The sequence below is a fragment of the Propithecus coquereli genome, unplaced genomic scaffold (assembly GCF_000956105.1).
Source record: "Propithecus coquereli isolate 6110/MARCELLA unplaced genomic scaffold, Pcoq_1.0 Scaffold349, whole genome shotgun sequence".
In the NCBI taxonomy this organism is placed as follows: Eukaryota; Metazoa; Chordata; class Mammalia; order Primates; family Indriidae; genus Propithecus; species Propithecus coquereli.
Window position 1 is genome coordinate 26484 of NW_012149163.1, and position 11842 is coordinate 38325.

Consider the following 11842-nt stretch of genomic DNA (forward strand, 5'->3'; position numbering starts at 1 on the left):
CCCGGGCTAGAGTGCCGTGGCGTCAGCCTAGCTCACAGCAACCTCAAACTCCTGGGCTCAAGCGATCCTCCTGCCTCAGCCTCCCAAGTAGCTGAGACAACAGGCGCCACCACCGCACCCAGCTAATTTTTCTATTTTTAGTAGAGATGGGGTCTCGCTCTTGCTCAGGCTGGTCTTGAACTCCTGACCTCAAGCAATCTTTCCAACTCGGCCTCCCAGAGTACTAGGATTACAGGCGTGAGCCAGCGCACCCTGCCAAGAGTTTCTGTTATTAATATCTGGTTTTAACCCACTGTGGTAAGAAAAGGAGGCATGCTCTTTTCTGTGTCACCACCACCACCACCACGCCACCTGTGGCCCTCCCAATCTGCCACATCCTGCTCTATTTTATTTCCCAGTAGCACTTATCATCTTCTAGCATTCTATATCACTGATTTATTTATTATGTTTATAGGTTGTCTTCCCCCACTAAAAAGTAAACTCCTTGAAGGGCAAGTCCTTCTCTAATTTGCTGAGATATTCGAGTGCCGAAAACAAAGTCCGGCACACAGTTAATATTCAATAAATATTTGACAAGCAAATGAATAAAATATGGGTGCACTCTTCATTGTTTCTTATACCGTGTTAAATTCCACCACAGCACTGTTTCATGGCACTCCTTCCTTAACTCTGAATGCTCCTTTTTTCATTTCAATCTTGTCTTGTTTCCTTGTTCATTATTCATTTCTTGGTTCCCCAAATTCATGTCTTCCTCAACTTCGCTGCCAGCCAAAGCAAATACTAAATTTACTTCCCTCTCCTACAGGAAATCTTTTACAAACATATGACTTTTCTTATGTATATAATTATTTGTTTTATGAGGGATGGCTTTTCATAAACACTATTTTAATTCTTCTATATCTATTTTTGAGGCTAGTATTTTCTCAAAGACTGTAAATTCTGCTTCAGTGTTTCCCTTTACACATGGGATTAAAACTGTACTCTCAGACTTGCAGCTGAAGGTCCAGCTAACAGAAGCTGCTACCCTGTCACTGCTTCTGGAGCCTGGGGAGGAGGGATGGGGCATGAAGACTGGGGGCCACATATATTCCCCATGTGAAGTCTTCATCTGTGTTTGCTAAAGAGAACCATCTCTCATACCTGACCTTCTCTAGGGCTCACCTTCTGTTCCATGCATGCACTGTAACTATATCCAGCTCTCTGTTTAGGACTACTGCCTACTAAATTAGGAAGGAATCTTGTTGCTTTATGATAAATCTGCAACAGAAAGAAGCCCAACCACTCTGGGACCCTCTATTATAATTATTTTTGAACTCTGGCAAAGGAAGGGGCTCCAAGATCAGATCATAGGCTCTGGATCCAGATTTCCTGACTTCAAATCCCAGTCAGCCATCTGGATGTGTGACCTCGGTTTCTTCATCCATAAATGGAGGTGTAACAAAGTAGGTACACCTCATCACACTGTAGAGCAATAAGTGAGTGGATACTTTTTAAGTGCTTACAATAGTGCCTATACATAAAAAGAGCTTAATAAATGTTAACCATTCTTTCTCCTCCTCTCTGTCCTGCCTCCCACCTTTATCTTTATAAACAGTGGTTTTAAATAGAAATATGTCAAGATTTCTTATTCTACTTACAGTGACAATAAAGCACTTTCTCAAAAAAGGGGTGTGTAAAGAAATTTTTCATATACTCCTTCAATTTAATTCAATCTGTACTAAATATAGCAGAAACTCCTTCCTAATCTGTAATTCACATATAAATTTTTCCATGTTCTTCTATTCTTTCAGTCTATCAGTTGGTTTACAGAAGAATGTAGTTATATACCTGTGCCTACATAAATGTTTTCTTCTTAAAGCTCTCCAGAATTATTTATTTAATTAAAAAATAGGCCGGGCGTGGTGGCTCACACCTGTAATCCTAGCACTCTGGGAGGCCGAGGTAGGAGGATCACTTGAGGTCAGGAGTTCAAGGCCAACCTGAGCAAGAGCAAGACCCCGTCTCTACTAAAAATAGAAATAATTAGCTGGGCGTGGTGGTGCTCACCTGTAGTCCCAGCTACTCGGGAGGCTGAGGCAAGAGGATTGATTGAGCCCAGGAGTTTGAGGTTGCTGTGAGCTAAGCTGATACCACGGCACTCTAGCCCAGGCAACAACAGAGCGAGACTCTGTCTCAAAAAAAAAAAAAATAATAATAATAATAATTAAAAAATAGACTTCTCATTGGTGTATCATGTAATTAATTTCGGGGAACCAGGAATAATGAATGTTTCCTGTTTTTTTCAACATAGACATGAGTTTCCCTTAGAGTTAAGTCAGACTAATCTACAATACCATATTAAGAAGAATAAGAAGAAAGAACTCAGTTACTCACGATGCTCCTGAATTCATGATGCAGCTCTTTGCTTCACAGAAACAATCTCTTCCATCATCATGATTCATTCCAAGATTATGACCCAACTCATGGGCAACAATGGATGCAAATATCTCCACAGTGATTTGCCCAAACTGCCCAAACACAGGAAGGTAATAATTAGGTTTCTGAACAAAAAGGAAATATTTTGCTTCTCGGATTATTTTTTCACAAAAAGAAATTTATTCACTGCAATGTTGACAGCCTATACTATAAATCGAGCATCTAACAACAGTCTTCATATTATACATTTCAGTGTAGTAAGAAACTGTATGAATCACACACTGATGATGGAGATGGATCCTTTAAGCAATAGATAAATTACTTTAGCAACTAACAGATGGTTCTAACTTAATTCTCTCAAACGGAGCCTCTGGTTTCCTCATCTACAAAAAGTAAAGAGCTAATAAACACATAATAAATATACGAAAACTCCAGTCTCTAGGGAAAGAATACATCTACCACTTCTACTTTGCTCCTCGTAACACTCAAAATATTGTTTTAAGGACCAGGGGAGGAAGTATAGAGTCAAAAAATGCTTGACAGCATCCTAATGCAAATATCCAAAATTGAACTTCAAGAACAACATACCACATTAATCCCGCCTGCGTGGCTCCTTGAACACACTGTTCCCACAAATGCCATTCCTGCAGTCCCACCAAAACCTTTCTTTCTAAATGAAAAGGTAAAAGTTATAAAATGTACTTGAGGAAAAATGGAACACATTGCTCCTATTTCTATGGGTAATCTTAACTGGATTGGGAGAAGCTACAAAAACTGGGAGAAAAATCACAAAGATAAATAACATTTTAAAATCAGAATATAGTTATGCCTTATCTCCTTTTTATTAATTTTTTTCAGACAAGTGAAGATACTTTTTAAATACAAAGTCAAGATTCTTTTTTTATCTTCTAGATGAAACCCTTCCCAAAATGCATTACATTTATTTATTCAACAAATTTTAGTGAGGAGAGATAGATAACAAACTCAGTGAACAGATTTACATGGGAGGTTGCAAGGCAGTGAGCACAGTGAACAAAAGAACCACAGTGGTCTCCGTGTTCCTCCTCAGTCATGCCCAACACACCTGGACCTCAGGACCTACTCCCTCTGCCTAATATACATCCCTAACTCTTTTGCTCACCTTCCTCAGGCCTTTGCTCAAAGTCATCTCCCTGGCCAGGCTTTCCCTGGCTATGTTACCTCTAATTTCACCCTCCCTCCTCCAATACTTTTATGTCTACACTCCCAGTTTTATTCTTCCTCCTAACCACTTATCATTACTTAACATACTATATATACTTATTTATCTCATTTATGGCTAATATCCTCCACCAGAATATGGACTCCATGAGAGCAGGAATTTTTGTCAGTTTTGTTCACTGCTATATCCCAGTGACTAGGGAATACACCCAATAAATATCTTTTAAATGACTGAATAATCCTTCTCTGGGGCATCTGACCAGCAAGGAGAAGACAACTAGAGGTACTGACATAAGGGGATTGCCAAGGCAACATTCCAGCCAGATCACCCTATAGTAAACCCCCACAGTCTCCAACATCCACTCATGTACTCAAAAGCTTCCAAAAGGATTTTTAGTTCCCCATTCTTAACTATAAACAAAAAAAGGATCAAACATCTGGGAAATGTCTCTAACAGGACAGATGGAGACCATATAAACACATGAGGAAAAGATAGCTTTGGTAGTAGGTGTGGTTGGGCAAGGCATATTGAGTATGCTCAACACCTTCGCCTTGGTCTTTTGTGAACTAGATGGCATTCTCACTGGTATGAGGATATTTGCATGTCCAATTGCACTAAAAATTAATAAAAAGGTCAGGATGAGTACTTGGTGATTATTGGGCCATAAAAGCCTATTCAGTTGTTTTCAGTAAATTGCTTTAAAATCAACCCACATTAACAAGAGAAAACAAATGAGAAAAAAAGAGAAAAAAAATTAAGAGGACCAGGACAAGAAACCCAATATCTGCGTAAAAGGAATCCCAGAAGAAATGAAGAATAAAAATAAAACAGACAACTAAAAACTATAAAAGAATTCAAGAAAAATTCCTAAAACTGAAAGACATCAGTTTTCAGATTGAAATGACCCACTGAACACACAGTACAAATGCTAAAAGACCTACACCAAAACATATCATCAGGAAAAGTCAGAAGCCTGGGAACCAAGAGAAGATCCTACAAGTCTCCAGTGATGGGGAAAATACACAGGCCACATACCAAAGATCAGGAATCAGAATGGTTTCAGGCTTCTCAATAGTAATACTGGAAGTCAAAAGAGAACAGAGCAATGCCTTCAAAATTGTGAAGGAAAAAGATTTCACGCCTAGAATTTCATACCCAGCCAAATAATCAAAAAAGTCACAAAACAAACTAGAAAGCACACCTCTGAAAAACTGAGTTACCTTGGCCCTAGCCTAATCAGAGCTCAAATTGAGATAATTTTTATTAAATAAATTCTGTTCCGAGACTGTGAAAACTTATTTTCAGACATGTAAGAGATCAAAATTTTTTTCTTTCCCTGTATCTTTTCACAAAAAGCAACTAGAAAACATGCTACACCAAAATAAGGAAGTAAACCCAGGAAAGGAGGAAGAGGACACGGGATAAAGGTGACAGGGAATCCAACACAGAAAAGGCCTCATTATCCATAACGTCACATCAAACTAAGTTTCCTCATTTAAATGAATATCCCAAAACCTTAAGAGAATATAATTCTAATGCAAGAAAATAAGTAAAAATTATTATTATGACCATTTCATTAACAGTACTTCAAGAAAACAAAATCACTTACAGAACTAGCTGTGCACTGTCGTGTCTCCGACGTGTTATAAGAAACTTTTCTCGCCACTGCACAAAGTTCCCCAACACATCGCCAGCACCTCCGACTATGCTGATCAAGTTTCCATTTGTCCAAATCTCCAGTCCAACTAGCACAATTCGGATATTTAACATAATATACATCTGGGAAGAAAAGCAAAATAAAAGTATGTAAACTATGTTAAAGAATATGAGAAAATTCTTTTAATCACACGAAATTAAATTAATTTAATTTAATTAATTTAATTTAAATTACTTAAATTAAAAACAGGATTCCCTCCTCCAAAACAACAAAATCTCTCCTTTACCTCTCAAGAGTCTGAAGGATAGTAACAGAGATTCAAATTTTTTTTTTTATCTTCCATTCTAAAATCTGACAAACTCTGAAATTAAAAGTTTTTGGTAAAATTGATTCCGAAGCTTGCCCTAAAGTAATGCAAGCCCATTCATGGTCCATATTTACACTTAGTGTAAGTATTCAGACACTTCACTGCAGAAATATCAATGAGTTTGATCACAAGGTACTACCCCAAGATCCTGCTGGAGGTGTTACACAATACAAAGTAAACCATACTGTCTTTCTAAACTCTTATCTAAAATTCTAATCACAGGTATCTTAGAGGTTTCAGATAAAGGACTGTGAAACTCATATCTATTTCATAGAGATACTGTGAAGACCAAATGGGCCAATAAATGTAAAGCACTTAGGTTGGTTCCTAGCACACTGTAAATACTCTACTGAATGCTATCATCATCATCATCATCATTATTATTATGCTTAAAGTTCATATCAGGTGAATGCCTTACAGAGAAAATTATAAGAACATGTATCTAATTCTTTAATGTCGCCTAATGGATGAACTCCAAAACCTCCACCCTACTCTCTCTCTCACACAGACACACACACACACACACACACACACACACACACACACACACAAAATTAATACTGTGATGTCAGAGTTTCAGGGTAGAAGGCAGTCTTATTCAAAATAAGAATCTCTCAATAAAAATTTAAAGATCTTGGGAGCATTGTAGGGGGGAAGGGCATGCCCCTAACCCTGGCTTGGATGAGGCAAAGACATAAAGTGTAACCTTAATGTTTGTACCCTCACAATACCCTGAAATAAAAAAAAATAAAATAAAATATGGAAAAAAAAATTTAAAGATCTTTTCATAAACACCAAAGCATCTTAACCTGGCTACTCTGAAAATAAAGTATATGCTAATATGAAATCTCTTACTCTTCTCAAAGTCTTTGTACCCTAGTATCTTTCTTTTAAACATTGAAAAAAGTTACAAAATAAATTAGAAAGCATACCTCTGAAATACTGAGTCAGTTAGGCCCTATGATAATCCAAGATTAAAATGAGACAATTTTTAAACTCTGTTCTGAGACTGTGAAAGAATATGACAGAATAATCCCAGCTGACAGAAAATACAACTCACACTATCCAAGTAGTTTGCCAGACGAATCATCTCTTCTCTCACAGCTGTCTGATTTCTTCCCATCATGTCATACTGGAAAAGCAAAGAAGGAAAATCATTACCATCAAAGTAATTTAAGAATAAAAATGTCTGTAGTTAATTACAATGAAGAATCTAAATATTTCCTCTGAACTAAAAATTGAGGCATTTAAACATTTACCAATATTTTGAATTAATAAATTCAAAGGACATATTTTAGTAATAACTAGAATTAAAGAAGAATGGGTAAAAGTGTGAAATGAATAATAATGAAAAAGTACTGACATCTTTGTTTTCTTCAAATTAACATAACTTTAAAATGAGTTTTCTTCTTAATGTTCTTTCCATTAATTTTAATGCAAAAATATTTTCAAGTATTTCACAAAGGTAGTTTAAAATGATCAAAATGCATAGATTAAGGAGTAAAAGACAATCTAAAGAATTTCCTAACCCTTTCACCTCTTAGGCCAATGACATTGCCAATAAACCATTTCTAAATCCTTGACTATAGTAACAATGAGAGATTAACCAATAATCACTAGTTGAAAATTATACAGAGATAGAAATATAGGGATATTAATATATAAAAATTTAAGTCAAATAATTGATATGACTGATTCTTTTCTTTGGCTAAATCCAAATGTCTATTTTAACATTATTTTATACAACTAACTAACCAAAACAAAATTTTAAAAAGAATTTATGATTTTGCTCTATGATAAAGGTATTAATATCAGAATATAACAGACTTTATCAGTTAGGCATCTTGATTCTCTTAAACAAGAAAAAAAAATTTAATACATTTGATAGAGCTTGACTGAAATGCAATCATTTTTATTTGAACCATTTTCTACCTGTATATAACAAATCGATCTGTAGAGAGCAATAAAGAAACACATTTTAAATCTCTTTTTGTGACTTGTCCAAAACATGCTACAGGAACTTTTTACCCATTACTTGGGGCAGAGTTTACACTTGCTCTTATTCTCTGTTTTTTCCTCCTACCACTTTAGAATAATAAACCTATAATGAACAAATCTGGGTCACTCTCTTAATAATAATGGATTGTTTTGTTTTCCAACCTACATACAATATGGGACTTTTTTAAAAGCATAAAAATCTTCAAAACTGTCTCCACAGCTAACAAGAAAGGAATTACCAATCGTACTTAGTTTATACAAATAACTTTCACACAAAGTTAGAAGTAAAAGTCAAACATCTCAAATAATCCATATTTTAAATTATATAGCCACTATATCTAAAACTGATAATCCTGTAAATGCTGAAATACACACATTACTAAAGCACTTAGGTCGGTTTCTTAAGTATATATAAATAAGGAAAACACCCTCATGTTATCCTGTACACTGAAATTAACACTATTCCCTTCTAAAGCATGCCAGCACCTGGAAGTTTTCTCTCTCTTAAAGTATATATTAGCTGAAATTCTAGAAAACAAAGCAATTTTATTAAAAGCAATACCTTTTTATAATGGACTGTGAAAGCCACAGCCCATCAAAGTAAACTGAAAAGTTCTTAAGATTCTGACTAAAGAATCTTAAGAAATTCAGCATAAGCAAATCGCCAGAAGAAAATAAAAAAAGAGTCATTAATAAAAATAAAGTTTTTGCTACATTCGGCTTCTGGTGGTATTCTGTTGGAATATTATGGCATTTGAGTTTTTAAATTATCATTCAAGAAAAATCAATACAAACACATCATATTTATATTTCCTTCATGGGATGCTCACTTCTCATCTGCTTTTCATGAAAAAGAAGAAAAACTGTCACCAATCCTACCCTTTCCTTGTCTACGACAATGAACAGCTCCACATATCGGGTCTGTGGCAGGACAGCTCTTCTTCTCTGTCAAAAACACAAACATCATAAAGGCCAAAAAAAGTTTTAAGGCTATACATTTCTCATTTGTAATGATCACACCCTAATCTCTAGTCACTTATATCATGTCTGTTAAGAACATCATAAAATTATTTTACTTAACATCTTCTAGATCAATAAAGTCAAAAACATGTTTTTTTTAAAGTATTATCTACTTCTCAGCGATGAAAACTTTGTCCAGCTATGCTACTAACTTTATGTGACCATGAACTACGTCAAAGGAGAAAAAAGTTGTTTTTTTGTTTTTTTTTTGAGACAGAGTCTCACTCTCTTGCCTGGGCTAGAGTGTCGTGGCATCACCCTAGCTCACAGCAACCTCACTCCTGGGCTCAAACGATCCTCCTGCCTCAGCCTCCCAGGTAGCTGGGACTACAGGCACATGCCACCATGCCCGGCTAATTTTTTCTATTTTTAGTTGTTTGGCCAATTTCTTTCTATTTTCAGTAGAGACAGGGTCTCTCTCTTGCTCAGGCTGGTCTCGAACTCCTGAGCTCAAACAATCCACCCGCCTAGGCCTCCCAGAGTGCTAGATTACAGGCGTGAGCCACCGCGCCCGGCCGAAAAAAGTTTTTAAAATTAAAAAAATTTTTTAAAAGTGTTATCTGCTATCTTCATTGATCTGAGCAAAATTCTAGTTAAAGATTAAATGGGTTAGTAAAGTTTACAAAGCACAATCACTGACTTTCTAAAATTGAAACCACACACACACACACACACACACACACACACACACACACATACACATCTTAATGGGCTTAATGGGAAACCCCCTTACCTTGTTCATAGACAAAGAAAGAATATCCACTAAAATCCCAGAGCAGAAGTTGGGACAAGGTTGCCGCTTTAAAAAATGACTAGTTTTGTCATTTTACAGAAATTTACGCAAAGTAGAATAAGCAGAAATTTAAATGTTTTCCAATGTTTGTAGTTAAAAAGAACAATCTAAGAGTCAAAACAGTAGACGGTAGGAGAGGGAATGAAAACAATGCCATAAATTAGTATGAGCTATTTAAAAATATGCCTCTTCCAACAGAGCAACATCATCTCATATGTAGAAAGGTACATTCCCTGCAGCTGAAGTTGATCTAGATCAATTTCAATCTAAGAGATTCATGTCAAGAGTAAATGAGAGCCCTAAAGAAATTGTGAAACAGGGATATGAGTATCCTTGGAAGACACCTAAAGTAATTAAAGTCCTAAAGCCAAATCTCTCTCTCAATTTCCCCAATCTAGAGCTCAAGAATCACCATTCCAGTTTGAGTAAGAGGTTTCTAAAATAAACCTGAAAGACAACATGATGGACTATTATGTAGCAATGCTAAATATTATTACTGTTCAAGATTTAAGCCCTAGTTTCCAAACCCACAGAATCTAAACTGTACTTGGAAGCAGAAACTCTATATTGCTCATTTTTTTATCTCCTAGTATCTATCACAATGTCCGGAATGTACTTGGTAAAAAAATAAATAAATAAAAATAAAAACACTAATAACTATTGGTTTAATGAATAAATAAATGATTTTTCTAAAATTAATCTGAGCTATGAAGAATTGTATTATTTCCTTACTCGAAGTAGCTGAGTCATACTGGGAGGCTCTTTCTCTTCATCCTGTGTGGTTTCTTTCTCTATATCCTTGTTGGAAACTGCACATTTCAGAGGCTCTTTGTGGACATCATCCATTCGATAAACGATATGCTCAAAATGAGAGCTGTTTTGCAGGGGTTCAATTCCATAACTTGCATTCTCTAAATGCAGCAATCCTCTAAATGTTGCATTACACATATACATTTTTAAAGGAAAAAAAATACACAGGAAAAAGAATCAGAAAACCTAAATTCACGTCCTCGTTCTTAACATGTGTAAGAAAGGTAACATGGTATAGAGGAAAACACAGAGGATTTAGATTCAGGGGAACAACGTGGACCTAAATTTAAAGCTCAAAACTGCTACTTACCAGCATCAGTGCCTGTGAGTCACTCAAACTCTCTGAGTGATCACTGTACAATGGAAAGCACTATAAGGTAGTGGCTGAGAGAACTGGGAGCCAGAAGACCAGAGTTTGAGTCTCAAATGTTTTCTACTAGCTGCAGGACTCTTAGTAAGTTATTTAACTTCTGCCATAGTTTACATTCTGCATAGGATTTTACTGAACACTATTTACTAAGCACAAAATACTTAGAACATTGCCTGGCACAGAGTAACCATTCAATAAGTGTTATTACATAAATGAAGATAATAATAGCCATTTTATGTAGTTGATTTGAGAATTAAAAGTAATATTTATTAGTTCAATCATGCAAATCATGTAATTAACCAACCAGCACAGTGCCATAATTGCCAAGCTCTCAATAAACGCAATTTTAACACCATTATAACTTCATTTGATGCGTGATGACACGTTTTCTCTGAACCTCAGTTTGCCCACCTAATAGAGATAATGAGCCCTTTTTCACAGTCATTATCAGACTTAAATTAAATACAGGTGAAAATTTTATAAAGTGCTATAAAAATGTAAGGTATATTTTAAATAGCAAAAGATAGTGTCCTCAAAAAATGAAATCTCTTTAGACATTAAAATTCATAAACTATAATATTTTCCTACGTAAACATGCCAAGAGTATCTGAAACATAGCTCTAAAGACCTTCAGTAACATCAAAGTAAAATCCAATTTTGCTAAGTCCCCAAAATGATTTGATCTGCAGACAGAAGTAGGAAAGTGGGTAAGAAATAGGGGAAAGGAAAAAAAACAGATAAAGAAAATTTCTTACCTGAGTCCAAAACAGTCGCTAAGAGCAATGGATGAATTATAAACTCCCTCCACATAGCCCCGATAATGACAATGATTCTAAATGAAAAACACTGTGTTATCTTTGAATACTGCTACATTGCTGAAAATCATTATAGAAATTGCAGAGCTAAGAAAACTACTTGAGGCCAGTCAACTAAGAAATTTTATTTATATTGTTGGCATCTCATAGTATCACATGGCATTCTTCCGACTACCTGCAGACTATCTACTATCACCCTCCAAGTACACAAATGTTTAGACAGAATTCCAGAGGATACAAGGCACAAACAACTCTGCCTCAATGACCTTTCAGCCTAGAGCAGAACAAGACAGCATTATCTCATATTTAACATTTTAAATCACAGTCAATCCAAGAAGCAACAGCAGCCAATTGACTTCTAATATGGGAAAGGAGTGTTGTGAGAGTGTTATGGCC

General features: G+C 35.7%; 1 protein-coding gene across 1 annotated transcript in view; it reads right to left on the reverse strand.

Moving 5' to 3' along the window:
- Positions 1 to 2363: 2363 nt before the first annotated feature.
- Positions 2364 to 11842, reverse strand: part of ADAM9 (ADAM metallopeptidase domain 9) — a 28479-nt gene continuing 19000 nt past the window's right edge. The window contains exons 5-11 of the mRNA XM_012651094.1: positions 11387 to 11463; positions 10184 to 10379; positions 8518 to 8583; positions 6701 to 6772; positions 5226 to 5395; positions 3004 to 3085; positions 2364 to 2507 (exon numbers count right to left, since the gene is read on the reverse strand). Of these exons, the coding sequence (XP_012506548.1) occupies positions 2370 to 2507; positions 3004 to 3085; positions 5226 to 5395; positions 6701 to 6772; positions 8518 to 8583; positions 10184 to 10379; positions 11387 to 11463 (801 nt within the window). The 3' untranslated portion in view covers positions 2364 to 2369. The remainder of the gene's footprint in view (positions 2508 to 3003; positions 3086 to 5225; positions 5396 to 6700; positions 6773 to 8517; positions 8584 to 10183; positions 10380 to 11386; positions 11464 to 11842) is intronic.